The sequence below is a fragment of the Mytilus galloprovincialis genome, chromosome 2 (genome assembly GCF_965363235.1).
Source record: "Mytilus galloprovincialis chromosome 2, xbMytGall1.hap1.1, whole genome shotgun sequence".
NCBI classification, from domain to species: Eukaryota; Metazoa; Mollusca; class Bivalvia; order Mytilida; family Mytilidae; genus Mytilus; species Mytilus galloprovincialis.
Window position 1 is genome coordinate 27,716,342 of NC_134839.1, and position 17,019 is coordinate 27,733,360.

The following is a 17,019-nucleotide window of genomic DNA, read 5'->3' on the forward strand; positions in this document are numbered from 1 at the left end:
CATCCTGTCAAATAGTTCATGAAAAGTAATAATAATTCTGCATTAAAAGAAAAGAAAGTTGCACTCGTGCTTTAACTTTTTTTTTGCCACACAAAACTGTTTTTACAAAACATTCTACCTCTGAACTAGTGGATTTCGCTTAAATATGACTGGACAAAAGTTTTTTTTTTTTTTTATTCAAATTATGGTGGGCAAGTAAATTATTTATTAGCTTAAAAAAGATTGATCCGTGCTATACATTAACTTGTAATTTTGATCAAGTAGGCCCTAGATCTCTAGCTTACGTTCTCACCTAGAGCAGATAAAAGTATTGCCGCAGAATTTTTTTATTAACTGTTTGGTAAGGGTTTTTGTAGGGTGTACGACCTCAACTTTAGACCTACTTTAGAAAAAAAAACTAAGCAGAACAACACCCTGGATTTTTCTACTGTAGACCCGAGCTACCCAGCTTCCCTTTGCACCTAGTGAGGACAATTTTTATTACATTTTCGGTAAGGATGGGGTTCGGTGTTCGACCCCAACTTTAGACCTATCTTTGAAAAAAAATAAGCTAAACAGCAACCTTGATTTTTTTCTCCAGTAGACATCAGCTACCAAGCTCCCCTTTACACATTGTTCGGACAGAAGTATTTCCGTAGACATTTGTTTATTAACTTTTATGTAATGATGGGGTAGGGTTGGTAACTGCGGTCCACTTGAAAAAAAATTACAGGAACTCCAATGTGGTGTGGTCTATGCAGAACAATTACCGGAAATCTATGGTAGTTTACAAAATAATAGTCTTTTTTTTATAATGTGATATGTAAAATGTTGGTAAATAATGAAACCATGCTTCTGAATTAATAGACATAGAAATAAAGAGAAACCATATGATAACCAATAGCAATCTCCCAGAGACAAACTAACGTTAATTAAGGCAACTAGTATGATGGTCTGGATTCGGGGTTCTTAATTTCTGTATTCTTTGATATTTTATGCCATATTTCTCTATTCTTTATACTTTTTGACAATTATTCTCTTATCATTACATTTTAACGCCATTATTCTAGCTATTTTATTTATTTCTTGGTCCATTGTCTCTATTATTTATATTTTTTTGTCCACTATTCTCAATTCCATAACCCCCCATCAACGACCTTAAGTTAATGTCACCTTATAGTCTTCACAAATAAGCAAAATTAATACCTTATAGGCTTCTAATGACAAACCAATTTAATATCCCAGTTTGAATTGTGAAAGTGCGGAAATTTTGAAAATTAAATCAAGCAAAATACATTATCGTCCTCGTAGTTCGTAAAATACTGGCAGATGGATCTTGGTCATCAATTCTAATAATCTTGGATCGACCTTTCTAAACTTAAAAGTAATAAAGTTCACGCATCCATATTGTTCCGATTGCTAAAGACTTTTGCATCCGTCGACATTATCTTCGATTAAAGTAGTATTGATCTGACAACCCCTGTGCATGTATACTTTAAGCCTCGGTCACACCTTACCGGATAAGACGAACGGACGCCTAACGGATGAAAATAAAAGTTGTCCGTTGACAAAATTGTTATCCGTTGGGCGTCCGTTGATGTACTGACCAACTAAAACGGACGCCTAACGAATGCATAACGGACATGCAACGGATATGCAACGGACGAGAAACGGAGACGTAACGGACAGAACGGATGTCGAACGTACATCCAACGGACGAGTACCGCATAAAACGGACACCTAACGGAAGCGTACCGGATAAAACGGATAAACAAGATATACGAAAAAATTAAAGGCGACAATAATAATACATGTCAATCGCATTAATATTGAAAATGTTCTAGTTAAGTAATTAAGTAAGTTGATTTTATTTCGAGTCGGCATATATATACATAATAACAGACAAAACATGAGCTCTGATGAACTTTTTAACCGACTATCACATAAAAAATCATGCAAATCCTACCAAACAAAACTGAAAAAACATGCAATATAATGAAAGCAAATCTATTTGTCAAAGTTCTGTGTAACTGGTTTTTGTTTGTTCTTCAAAATGCCGCTAAAGGGTAGTGTCTGACCTGAATAAGTTTAACAGCTGATTGATTGTGAAGATGTGCCCTTACTCTAAGATCGATTATGAATAATAAGAATTCATGAACCTTAAGAAATATTTTTGGCATTTCTGACGAGAAATTTTCAATTGGCATCAATTTTATCCGTTTCAGATCCGTTCATCATCCGTTATGTCCGTTATACGTCCGTTAGAAGTCCGTTTCTCATCCGTTTTATCCGTTAGACGTCCGTTAGAAGTCCGTTGGTGAATTTATCTGCCAGACCTCCGACGGATGTATAACGGACACGTAACGGATACAAAACGGAAACGAAACGGACGAGTACCGTACAAAACGGACGCCTAACGGACGTCTAACGGACGTTCAACGGACATTTTATCCGTTAGACGTCCGTTCAAAGTTTTGAACATGCTCAAAATTTTCCACCGGACAGAACGGACGTCGACGGATAAAACGGACGCTTAACGGACATGCAACGGATAAAACGGACGCTTAACGGACATGCAACGGATATGGACGGACGTCTAACGGATTGAAAAAAAGTTATCCGTTAGGCGTCCGTTCGAGCTATCCGGTAAGGTGTGACCGAGGCTTTAACGACCTTTAAATGAATGACAAATGACAACATTGTCATTTTTTGAATGACAATTAAACTGTGTTGGAAAGGTAATATAAATACACTTTCGTTTTTCGTTTTTTGTTTTTGTGAAATCAAAAATGAAAAATGAAAACACTTTCATTTTTCGATTTTAGTTTTTGAGAAATCAAAATTGAAAAATGAAAACACTTTCGTTTTTCATTTTGGTTTTTATGATTTTTATGAAATCAAAAATGAAAAATGAAAACACTTTCGTTTTTTGTTTTTTGTTTTTGATATTTCAAAACGAAAAACGAATGGACGCAGATATACACGGACCGTGTTCAGACTATAAGTTTCTTTTCTTAAAGTGAGCAATCGTTTTGTCGAAGGCTGGAATGTGATTTTATTTATTGTGCTATTATACGACATAAGGTGTATACAGCTTAAAATATAGGTCTGTGCGCATGTAAACTGGTTTACTTATTCTTATGACTTCTTTTAACAGTTGTTATTCACCATACCATTTCTTGTGCCGGCACCAAGTTGGACAACCTGGACCATAGTTTATCGGGTTTTTTGGTACCTTCATTATTTTTTCTTAAAAGAGGATTGCTAACGTTTGGTGTGGTTTCTTTAATATTATTTGTTATTATTGTTTTTCTTTTCATGGATTGTTCAAAAAACGAATCTTTATGTTTGACCAAGTTCGGATCTGACTTATGTTATAATTGGTAAGCGCTACTGATATAGACTCTATTTAATAAGGATTAAACTAGATTATTCGTCTTTTTCTTTATTTAGAAAAATACAATTCAATAACATAAAATAATGATAATCTCTCTTCACACCATTTTTCGATTTCACGTCTTAATATCTCTTAATAATACAAGATTCACATACATATCAACTGACCTTTATGTACTCAGGCATGTAATATATTTCTGATTATGGAAAAGAATTTAAAATACTAAATAGTTATTTAATGCATTGATGTCTTTGTTGTTGTTGCCTTTTGGCGTTGGCATTGCAGTTTAACACAGTTTAATGTTTTACAAAAAGTCAGTTAACAAAATTTGTCTTTTAGAGATAACATCATATCAAGTTGTCTTCTGTAGTACATACTATTTTATTCAAATATGTTTATGAAATAGTTGTTAATATTTAAATTGTCATGTTTAAATTTAATTGATGTTGAGATAAAGGTTATGTTTCATACTCAGAACCTCAATATTTAACTTACTTTTTGTATAAAAAAGCAACAAAAAGACAAAAATGATCTAGTTAGGCACAACTTCACTATTTAACATTATATTGCACATCCATAAGTATTATTACAAACAATGTCATTTGTTTTGCTTACATCTCAGATCATTTCCCCTCACACAAAAACCCCTCCCCCAAACAAAAATTCCAATATATTTAGGAAAATATTCGGTGCTGTTGCTAAATTAAGACTATTCTGAGTAATGTTTGATACCATGATATATGAAAGAGGACATTCTGTCCAATTATATCAAAACCCCACTTGAAAGTAAATTGTTTACTTTAATAAAACATCTGAATTAATATACAAAAAGTCAAACTTTAATATCAATATGCTTATCTTAAAATGGAAATAATCTGTATTCATTCTTCTTTATTACATTGTAACATTTGTAAAATATGGGACCAGCCCAATGTCTTTTTGGCATTAAATGAAATCTAAGAATTTACACTTGCAAATAAAATGCCCTGATAATAATGAAAAAAAAAGTATGATTCAATACACATATATAATTAGAATACAGTCATTTGTTGATCACTATTTACATTAAATCAAATGGATTTCTTGTATATATTGTATAAGTATATGGAATATTTAAAACTTAATATTTTACAAAAAAAAATATTTATGTCACACGTGATATTATATACAGTAAATGAACAAATGTAAAAATATATAACAAAACTAAAAGTAAGTGAAAGCCTTGAAATCAAATTTGATAACATTCCTCAAATTATTTTGAAATACAACATTGCTCAATTGTTGTATAAATGTTAGAGAAAATTCTACGTCACTGAAATGTCATACCTACTGAAATGCCAGTGAAATTTAGATTGGAAATTAGGAATGTATCAAAGAGACAACAACTTGATCAGAGAGCGGAATCCACTTATATTGAGAGCATATTCTGTACATCCCAGCATGCCATTTCGCGAGAGAAAAAAAACTAAAACTAGGCAATACTAATCAATATAGCGTAGCTCATTGCATGCAGCTTTTATTGAATATTTCAACAATAATCAAGATAGAAAAAGATAAAAAGCTTGGAGTATTTTGATATTATGTAAACAAGAGGACATAATTCTTTAGAAATAATAAATATTACAAAAAGATCATTATAACAAAATCATTAAACAAATTGTCATGTTGCATTTCCCACTTTGCCAGATATTTTAGAACATAAAGAGCCTCAGACTGATAAAGATGTGAAGTAAAAGTCCTAGACAAATGAAACTGTCCGAAAATAATTCATAAATAAACATAATCAAGGTCGGGTAACTGTTGATTGAACGACATCTGTCAAATATATGCCATGTTTTTAGTTCGTTTACTAATTTTACTTTAAGGAATGTTGTTTGTTTTCTCTGTTGAGAGGTTTCCTTTTACAACTTATCATACTATGACCCTCAGTTGTTTAGTAATCCGCATTAGTCATTGGTGGATATTCGACAAATTTTTCAATCATGCCACATCTTCTTATAGTAATAAAACATAAACATAGTTACATTTGAAAAATGTGCTTGGACGGTATATGCTATGAAATTTTAAACTTGGTCCACTAAAAAATATAATACAAAACAATATTTCACATCAACGCTTTGAATGTCTCTCCTAAGAACAACGGAGAAATACTATATAATCTGTATTTGTAACAACAGAGCGATTTACAATAATTCTGAACATATTGTTTCTCTTATCTTCATAAAAAGTGTAAGTATTTTTGAATGTACATAAGTTTATAAAAAAAAAACACTGCATAAATAGGAATGAGGCCACTTAATCAAATGAATCACACGATTGAATCAATAACTATGTTCTTTGTAATACATTTTTACACATTGTTTCCATTAAAACTCTTCGGTTTGTATTAAAAGATATCATGTATTCACCGACAGGACTGACAAGCATATGATTTCTTGCAAAAATTCTACGTTTGTGTAGTACTTTGTAATGAATGTCGCATGTAAACAATGCACCACCATGTATATATTTTAAACTGTGATTTTTTTTATTAAACAACAAACCAATAATCATATTATGCTTCGCTGTTCGTACGAACACCATTTGCTGACGATGATTTTGCAACGTCTAAATTAACATCTTTTGGATCTGCTCCTTCATATGTTGGGTTAATTTCTGTGGTAACATAGCCTTCATCACGGAGATGACTAAAATTACCATAGTCCGGCTGGTTTGCTATAGGGTTTGAAAACCCAGTTATTCCTCCTTGTTCGACTGGTACATTAGTGTCATCGAATCGTTTAAATTTTAAGTTGGTATTATTCGAAACATATTGTCCTGCAGGTGTCCTTTTCCTAAAATTAAACAAAGTATATTTTTTGGACTTAAATAACCAATTTAAAATAACTCAATTTTTTATGGAACGAAACTATTGTCCATATTTGATAATAAGTCTGTCTTGTCAAAAGATTGGCTGACAAAAAAGCTTCGTCCTTAAAATACCAAAAAAAAGTTTCAAATTATATAATGTTGTAAGTGTTGCTGTATTAAGGGAAGGACAAAAAAGAGACAAAACATACTGGACATTCAGACATACAAGTTGAAACGAACTGACAATGTCATGGCATTAAACGATAATATGTCATACATGAAACTTCTTCGTTCAGTGTATGTTTAAATGTCTTTTGATCAAGTAAAGCCAATCAAAAGTGACACTCGTCTTTTTTTGACCCTTTAAAGCTTGTTGTGCGCTGTGAGCCAAGGCTCCGTGTTGAAAGCCGTATTTGTTTTTATTATCTATTATTGTTAACTTTCTGTAGGGAAAACGGTTCTATTTATTCTGCCATAGGCGACAATGTTAACATTTTCTAAATTTACCACTTTTTAAGATAAAAACCTGGATAAAACAGTTATATGTTGTGTTAGTACTTTATTACTCTGTTTTAAAAATTAAAGCCAAATAGTATCATGACCAACTTCCAACGGAGCTTGTTTATGTTATCCATGCACACCGTCATTTTGCACCGAATTTATGAAATTTTGCAAGTCTTTTCGAATAATTCTCTAGAAAATATTTCAATAGGTTTTAAAATTTATATTGTAAATATACACACTGCAGTTATTCATAGATAAATAAAAAAAATATATTGTACCCTTACATCCAATCACAGCGCTCCTAATTTGACTTCCTTCACCTGCCTTGGGTACACAAAAGGCCAACCTAATGCTGGGAAAATTAAATACTACCGTTTTCCCTGTACGTTGTGTCTTAGATGGAGAGTGGTCTCATTGGCACTCATACCACATTATCGTATTAACATCTGACGTTAAGGAAAATAATCAGACATTACGAAGAACAGGATTACAGCGTAAACTAAGTAACGGACGGTTGATGGATCAACAAACAACCAGTGATGAATAAATGCGATGGCGCCTAGCTAATATTTGGCTTTTTGGCCAGTATAATTATTTTTTTACACCCATTTGTAACTTTCCAAATAATACCATTGATAACTTTTTAAAATAAAACGCAACAACCGATTCGAGGTAGAACATTAGATATAATTCTACCGAATTTTATGAACTTATTATATAGCTTTGTATATATATTTTTTGTTATTTGAATTATATTTACTAAAATATTCATCTTTTCTGCCAATACTCACTTGAATATGAAAAAGACGATGACAAGTACTACTATCACAGTTACAACAACCGCAGCAATGACTGCACCAACAACAGCACCCGAAGAGGCACCTTCTGAAACTTGTTTCTGTGGAGATATCACATTTCCGGTTTGTTCTGAAAATAGATGTTATCGAACAGTTTATAAATATTCTTCAATTTTCATTACATAGATGTGTTGTTGTATATACTTACAGATATCAATTGGGTGTTGATACGCTGTTTTAGATAAATAGATAAGATATTTGAAGACAACCTTGTCATTGATGCTGTTAAAGAGACGAAGAGAATTAAATTGACTCTTTCACATTAACGTAATTTATTCTTTTATGTATTTATTCCCGAAAGTAAACCGCGTTTTTTTTTGTCTTCTTATACCTTGGACTGTTTTTTTTTACATTTATTCTTGACAACCTTATTGCGGAACATGAAACTTACAAATAGTAGCCAATATCGAACCGAGACATTTGTGTTCTCTAGATGTTTATAAAGGTAATTTGTCCCCCGTCTACCTTCGGCTAGCAACCATTTTATTCAATCAGTGATACGGGGTACATTTATTGTCAAAATAGATGTACCTTGTTTCAATTTGCTACTGATAATTAAATGCAAACACACGATAAATACATTTCCCATTCTTTATCGCTATCAAAATAGAAAAAAATGTATATCAATATACATAGATTAAAAAAAAATCATAAAAAGAGGGCGGAGATATCAAGGAGCCAATAAAAAAAAAACCGCAAGCTTAATACTATAAATACATAAATAATCATGACAATAAAAAGTAAAATCACCAAAAAAAAAACAGAACTCCGTGGAAAATTTAAAACGGAGAGTCCCTAATCAAATGGCATTATCAAAAGCTCAAACGTCAAACGAATTGTTAACAACTGTCATATCCCTGACTTGGTGCAGGCATTTTTTTTCTTTTTTCTTATGTAGAAAATGGTAGATTGAACCTTGTTTTATAGCTAGCTAAACCTCACTCTTGTAACAGATTATGTTATATATCTCCCAATTGATACGATATTCCCGTGCTTGCATTTCCTATCCTGATTTTCTTGAAAGAGGGTTACTGCTCATAAGGAAGCTATTAAACCAAGAGTTCCAAATGGTGAAGTTGAAATCATCCCTTCGTAAATTTTACGGACGCCATCACGAGTTGGTTGACCGTTATAGAATAATCGTTTAACAAATGATATCGGATATGTTCCTTACGTCGTAACTACAATCCCCTTCCCTGTCATGAATGTGACCTACCGAATTAGACTATTTACCGGATTTGTAATCACATAAGCAACACGACGGGTGCCACATGTGGAGCAGAATCTGCTTACCCTTCCGGAGCACCTGAGATCACCCCTAGTTTTTGGTGGGGTTCGTGTTGTTTATTGTTTAGTTGTCTATGTTGTGTCATGTGTACTATTGTTTTTCTGTTTGTCTTTTTCATTTTTAGCCATGGAGTTGTCAGTTTGTTTAAGATTTATGAGTTTGACTGTCCCTTTGGTATCTTTCGTCCCTCTTTTACATGAAATTCATAATTAAGAGGGATAAAATAATGTGTTCAACGGGTGAGTATGATTTTGGTCTACTAGCGAAAACTATCGGAGTTCTCTAGTTCATACTATTTTGATGATTTTTGTTTTCCAAACTTGTATTAAGAATACCTGGTTTATATTTGTTATGCAAGCTGATATCAATGCATTTCAATAATAAAGTGTTGGTTCAACATCACCAACACTCCTGTATTATTTTTAACTCTTGTCTATTTAAATGCAATAAAGACCTCGAAATTCGGCCATTTAAATGTTTTCAAAGACAGTGTGTTTCATTTTTACCCATCCACGGATATAACAAAAAATTGTAGCGATACATGTGGTGTATGTCAATTCAACCAAACCATTCCCGATATTTGCTCTTTTTGTAACACTTTACAATGTTAGCTATGCACAACTTTCAAATTCATTGCTAAATGACTGAGGTACCGGGTCAAGTAATCTTTATCGATACAAGATGTTCATATTCTAATACAGCTGTATGCATCATACCATTTGCTGACTGTAAGTTGTCTTCCTTAAAATGATTTAACCACAAAGTTGTTAATGTTCGAGGGGCAGGGTTTGATAATAGCCATAGCAATGAGATGTGCCAATCCCTATGCAAGAGTTGCATCCATGACTTCTATCAATCCTGCAGATTGTTATCACCTAAGCACAAAAAACTTTCAATACAAATAAACAGCTGTACAATATAAAAGTCTAAACAGAAAGAAAAAAAAAAGGCCCCTTAATAAAATAAAAGTTATGTTTAAATGATTCTCTATATTTTTATAATAAAGCAATCTCGTATGAATTTTACACTGAAATAGCAACACTGCATTTCAACTTTGTGTGCATTTTTACCAGAAATATCTTATTTCCCTTATCAAACTTTATTTCATTGAAGGTAAGTATACCTACCAATGCACAACGAATTTCTATCTACCGCCCATTTACCATCATTACAGATGACATGTTGGACAATTGGTTGTTGGATGTATCCATTATCACAAACAAAGCCACATTTGGAATCATGTTTTCCAGAACAAGGTTCCAGAAAGTGTCCGTGCATGAACGTTTTCTCACATGAACCCATTGCTAAAAAGGAACATGCATGAAGTAATAACTCACACTCATTACAATAGATAACATGTTAGATGCATTCAGTGAGGAGTTTGTCAGGGTAGAATTAAGAAATGTGAGAGATAAAGGAAAGAAGGAATTAAAGGATATAAGAAAGTAATAAAGGTTTGTTAAACCCTATGTTATATAGGTGGGATATTATTTATCCTTTCAAACAGTTCACTTAGTAGTCTTTGCTTAAGTTATAAATTTATCCAAAAGCATTCCTATAAAAATATAAGGCACACATCTTTTCTACTTCAGGTGAAGAAATATTTAGCCGTATCTTTGCAAAACTGTCTGGTATGTGTTGTTTTTTAATGCTGTTAAATTTGTATTGATTTGGACTTCTAACTGGTTTTTGTTCAAGCGCCAGTGATGGGTCATATGTACACAAAACTCAGGTATGGCCTACCAAGTTATACACTAAGCATTGCAAAGAATGTCGTACATATTGCAATTGTTTTCAAAGACCAGATCATCTTTTAATTTATTCCTCAGATGAGTGAACAGAGCATCACAATTGAAATCAACCTTAAAATTGAATCTTGAAGAATACAAAACTTCTATTTGTTTGATACACAAACTATAACGAACATCTCCAATAATGTTATAAATTAAAAGGCAGATATGCTTTTTTAGGTATTCCTATGTATATCAATATTGACTTTGGTTGTTCTCTAACTTATATAGTACTGGTAATTCATAGTGATTCTTCGTTTGTACTTTATTTACTTTAAGTGACTAGCGTTTGTTTTTATAATTATAGTTCAGGTTGTGTCATTTTCGGTTATGCAGTCTGTCTCTTTAAAATCACATTAATTTTATTCAAAGCGAGTAAAACTACCAAAACAGAATATTATATTATCATAACACAGTTCTTACCTGCTTTACATAAAGAGATCAAATTGAAATTCCAACTGCCAGTATCCATACACATTACTCGATCTACTAGTGGGTTTTTGTCAAATCCAGTATCACAAACATAAGGACATGAGGTCTTTACTCTGAAGGAACATGGATTGGCAAAAGCACCATTTTGTATAGTTGATGGACATCGAACTGTTGATTCTAATAAATAAAAAAAGATATAGAAAACTGACGTTACTTTTGCGCAGCAATATTACAAAATAATAGGCTTCCCGTTATCTTCAGACCGATATATTGTGAAATGGGTTTTTATTAACAGTATTTCCATAACATCAAAATATTGTTTCAAGTTTAAATCTCGTAAATCAACGGAGAAGACGAATCAAGGTTACAGACAACAAAGGAGGAATCTCATGGTCCCCAAAAGGAGCAGGACCCCGTACGATGACATGATAAATTGATCATTCAGTATGCGTATCCATACTCAGTAAATCTGGATAGGTACACAGTCGCTTTATGTAAAGATTCGTCGACTACTTATATTTTAGAGTTTGAAGATCTGAAACTGCAAATAATGGCGGAAACATGTCGCTTTTGAATGGAGCCACACACATGTCGTATTGATAAAACCAATTCGTGAGCATACATGGTTCGATGATGCGTATGAAGTTTCTTTACAAATATTTTGAGGGATTTGTTGTGAAAGAAAGCAATACTACCCTCACAATTGCATGCCATTTTCAAAAACGTAGAGGTATGCTACTGCTGAGAAATGGTTAAAAAGTAAAACAAAAGTACCGAACTCCAAGATAAAATATCACGTAGGAATAACTAGATTCAACTCTATAGGACAACCCAAATAGATGTCAAACTGGCTATTCAGGTACAATCTGCCCGTCAACCATAATGAAGATATTTATCAAATACATACCTGGCTTACATAACTCTCCCTGAATATTCCATTGTCCACTTCCAAGACAAACTAAAGCAGTTATATCGGCATTTTTCGTGTAGCCCTGATTACATGTGAAATCACATTGACTTCCTGATGAGCGTGGACACGCCGAATCAAGCAGACCATTCCTAATAATATTCGGACAATAAGTGGCGGAAGCTAAAGAATAAAATTTCAATGTTACAAAAAAAGTTCCTTCAAATATAAGTTGAGTATACTAAAACAGAATGAAAAACTGATTTATTTTCCGTAATTTTAACTCTGATATAAGATAGGAGTCAATAAACATTACGATTCCAAATTGGCTGCAAGCTTGAGATTGAAGTGTTGGAATCTCTCATCACATTGGATTGCGAATAATTGCAGAATGTCGTTGCAGATTTTCATTAAAATTAAACCAATATTAAAGAGGAAATCCATTTTAAATTACAGCATAAACACTGTGTCATTTTTTCTTTACCTTGGGTTTAAAAGGTGGTGTTACGATGTTTATGTTTCGTTTTGATTAACAATACTACTAATGATAAATAAAACCACCAATTGAAACAGTTTATCGAATTCAAATGGGAACATGAATACAATTAATCACCTGTTCTGAAATATATATTTTGTTTAAACTAATTCAAAATATTCAAAGTTTGAAAATAAATCTACTCATCCATACACCTCATGCATGCTTAAACTGACAGAAAGAAACAAACAAATTTACTAATGGTCATGTTCGGTGTCCGTTCTTAAATTAAATTTGGAATATGACCAGTTTATGTTTGTATAGAACCTTTTCAAACATAGTAGGTCTTCATATTAGTGTCTTTTTATCTAAATTCGTCAGGTTTAAGGAAGAAATTGAAATGAAAGAAAATGCAGGTTAAAAGACAACATTAAGAATGGAAATATTAAACCAAGTTATCAAAGTTCAATCAGTTTCCTGAATGTGTGTTTCTTGAAGGTTATTTTTAATCATATGGATATCTCAAGATTATTTGTTTTATATTATCACTCTGTAACAGCAAAAAAGCATATCTGATAAATCAGCTTGTTTGTGTCTATTTAATAAATTCAAAACAAATAGAAACAAAATTGCACCTCTTGGTTCATCTTGTGTTTTCCCTTTCAATTTTAGATGATGTAATATGTTCACATCATTTAGCCAAAATTTGAGCTAGACCTAGTAAATGAATTGCTTTACCCATTTAGATATGTATTCTTGTTTAAATCAAATTCTATATTGTCACATTGTGACATATTATTTTTTTTAGTTGAAATAAAATGAAACTGTCAAATAGCAACATATATACGAACAACACAAATGAAACTGATAAAATCTTTAACAACAAAAAGGCAAATGGGAATTGGGTTAAAACTTTCTTACCTTGTTCTGGAGAAAAAAAAAGAAACTTGCTTAATTCAAATTATACTTCATAAATGATAAACATTGAAAGCAACGACAAAAAATAGAAAGTGACACATATAGTGAAACATAAAAAACAACACATTTCAATGATAATATATCTGTTATTTACATGTTTTGATATTTCTACGTAAAAGTATCCCATATTCTCATAATATTTGTACAGTTAGTAAACTCTTTACTTAATTACGTTGAAATCAGCAAACTTGAATTATAAAATTTCACTTCTTTTATACAAAAGCATTGATAAGTATGGTATATAGCAAATAGATACAAAATAAATATTTTCTAAGCAAGCAACAACCAATCAATTCATCAAAAGGATAACTTACCAACACAGAGGTCCCCTAAAGGTTTATCCCATGCTCCACTTGCTGTACATAATATAGTCAGATCTTTATCTTTCGGCACATATCCTGCATTACATACATATGAGCATGTTGTTCCGATCTTCTTATTACAAGATGGAGTGACATGTCCATAAGGAATAAAAGCTCTGCATGTACCAGTTAGACCTATTAGATACACGAAATGATTAAACACCTATACGTTTATACAATCAATTAGATCGATTCAGAAATGAATGTGCACAGGCAGTTTAACAACTTGAACAGAAAACATGCACCCATTTTAACATCAGAAGCGGACCTGTCAACAGTTTTTTAGGCAGTCATAAAAATAGAAGAAAGATCAATTTTGCTTTTAATGATTATAACCAGTCAGGGTAGAAAATAGGTCACACGATAACTTTAACCTGATAAAATGTCAGATCTTAGAATACAGGTTATGACAGCACCCAACTGTAGTTATAAAAAATATGTAAGGTTTACTTTGACAAGCAGTATTGATGTGATGATTCCAGTTTCCTTTTTCATCGCAATCTAATGTCTCTACAGTTTTTTCGTATCCAGCTGCACATGTGAAATTACAACTACCAGTTGCATGTCCTATACATCTATCTTCAAGGATGGCATTTGGAACTTTCAAAGTACAGGTGATATCTGTAATAATACAAAAATTAAAGTATCACAGATGGAAATTTGAATATGTAAGTTACTCGGTTAAATATAAATAAGAAGATATTGTATCAGTGGTAATGAGACTACTCTTCATCAAAATCACAAAAAAAAGTTAACAATTATAGTTCAAAGTAAGAACATCAACTCGATGCCTTGGCTCATATCAAACATAAAGCTATAAAGAGCCCCAAAATGACTAGTGTTACCTATGATAAGACATTGTTAATTGGTAAAGCACTCTATCAGGTGTCTATTTCTAACCCTAGGTTAGCTATTCTGTGAATTAGTACTTATTTTCATGATATCGTGGGAACCACCCGCCCATTATCCTATGTATTAGCACTGGTTTTTTTAAAAAGAACAAATTCAAGGTAGCACAATACAAAGATTTTTTCACTCCCAATCAGACAACTTTAAACTGATGTAATTCATTTCATCCTTCTTTATATTTTATAAATGAGGTACCAAAAGAAAGAAGAAAAATTAATCTTTCAAATCGTGATAATTTCATTATGACATAATTAATCATTATGTAATTAGGTGCTATATTGTGATGTCCACACTTGAATGAATTTAGCATCTTTGTTCTTCATAGCATCCCAAAATATTTTATAGATTCTTGTACAACACAGCCTCCAAAACCGTGTCTCAGATTTCCAAAAACATCAATAGAACACATATTATACCCAATTGAATTTAGTGGTCTCTTATGAATTGATGTTGCAAACTTCATTGAAGATTTATGAAAGAATGCAATACAATAGGAAAAATCTGAGACACGGTTTTGGAGGTCAAACTGTGTTGTGCAAGAATCTATAAAATATTTTGGAATGCTATGAATGACAAAGAAGCTAAATTCATTCAAGTATGGACATCACAATATAGAAACTAATTACATAACAATTAATTATGTAATACTTATGTCATAATGAAATTATCACAATTTGAAAGATTAAAACTTCTTCTTTCTTTTTGTACCTCATTTATAAAATTTAAAGAAAGATGAGTGGAATTACATCAGTTTAAAGATGTCTGATTGGGGATGAAAAATCTTTGTATTGTGCTACCTTAAATAAATCTTGAAATCTTGATTTCAATCTCCTTTCTACCATTTTCTTAAGATCAAGCTACAGTAAATGGCAATATGTCATTTTCTAACATTTTGCATGTAACTTTTGCTCGTTAAACTATATAGTTATAGCAAAATTTAGGAAAAATCTGTGACATAGCCCATTTACTGTTACTTGACCTGAAATGAACCAAAGTTTGCAAAACGTAATTGTTCAAATGAAAGTTTATTATGCTATATAAAGACGAAAACGCTAATGAAATATAAATAACGTATAAATGATTTTTGTTATCTCTAACTTACGTCCTGTGCATGTTTTGCCATCTGCATTGAGTGTTTGGCCGTCTTCACAAGCACATGTTCTTCCTGTTGCTGTTGGCAGGCAAAATAAAGCACATTCACCATTCTCATTCTTACACTGAGCATTTTCTGCAAGGTAAACGATGGAATGAAAAGGTTTTTATGTACTTTTGTAATATTTATATATATAAAGAACTCAAAACAAACCGTTCATGGCGTTGTTTTGTGTGTAAATAGATTTGATTGCTATAATCTTTACTTTTTATTTGATTTATATGCTCTAGTTTTCTGATGGTCTAAAATGTGTTGTTATTAGATAAAGTCATTTCAAAACAAAAACATCCATTGTTTAAATAAAACTTATCATTTGCATTCGAACAAGTCCATTTCATAAACAAATCAAAACAGCAGTGACAAAACATTAAAAAAACGTGAATTTATACATTCGAACCTGTGTCCAGATTAAGAGGAGTCACCATATGTCATAGGAAAAGCAACCCCAAATGTGTTGATAATAATTCGAGAATTTTATGATTGCAAACCTTACAGATAATCTGATATTGACAAGTTAATGATATGTGCCTTATTGGAGTAAAATGATTATCTATATTTATTACATTTGAATATACTTATCAAAGGTACCAGGCTTAAAATTTGATACCACAGAGGCGCGTTTCGTCTACATAAGACTCATGAGTGACTCTCAGATCAATATAGTTAGATAGCCAAACAAATATAAAAATGAAGAGCATCGAGAACCCAAAATAAGAATGATTTCAAAATAAAAGTTAAATCAACTCTCGTTAACAAACTCTTTTTTATAATATATTTAAAAACCTAAGCTTACTACATAAACCAAATGTTTGTCCTGAAAATTGATATAGCTCAAATTATTTTTAACCATCCAACAAATTTTGATATAGCAATGTTGAGTGGTATACTACTGTTGGCTTTCTTTATTTGTACTGACCTGGTTGTGCTTGTTCTGGGTATACTCGGACTGATTCTATTCTTCCAAGAGCATGTATATCATTCATGAATTGGATCTTAGTGTTCAACTTCACATCAAATTTTGAGATTGACCTGCGAATGAACAATATAATCACCAGTGATGCTAGACACCATATATTTTGAAGTTCCATATATCAAATTCAAATATCAAATTAACAAAACCCCAATGGATACGGGAACA

General features: G+C 32.0%; 1 protein-coding gene across 3 annotated transcripts in view; it reads right to left on the reverse strand.

Annotated features, from left to right (window-relative positions):
• Positions 1-3,410: 3,410 nt before the first annotated feature.
• The window catches only part of LOC143063292 (low-density lipoprotein receptor-related protein 2-like), a 69,555-nt gene continuing 55,946 nt past the window's right edge, over positions 3,411-17,019 (reverse strand). The window contains exons 16-24 of one of the 3 annotated variants that reach the window (XM_076235351.1): positions 16,798-16,910; positions 15,831-15,956; positions 14,270-14,440; positions 13,772-13,954; positions 12,005-12,187; positions 11,089-11,274; positions 10,003-10,179; positions 7,522-7,657; positions 3,411-6,210 (exon numbers count right to left, since the gene is read on the reverse strand). In XM_076235351.1, the coding sequence (XP_076091466.1) occupies positions 5,931-6,210; positions 7,522-7,657; positions 10,003-10,179; positions 11,089-11,274; positions 12,005-12,187; positions 13,772-13,954; positions 14,270-14,440; positions 15,831-15,956; positions 16,798-16,910 (1,555 nt within the window). In that variant the 3' untranslated portion in view covers positions 3,411-5,930. Of the gene's footprint in view, positions 6,211-7,521; positions 7,658-10,002; positions 10,180-11,088; positions 11,275-12,004; positions 12,188-13,236; positions 13,407-13,771; positions 13,955-14,269; positions 14,441-15,830; positions 15,957-16,797; positions 16,911-17,019 lie in introns of those variants that run through there. The other 2 variants (XM_076235352.1, XM_076235353.1) reach the window with 2 other exon arrangements.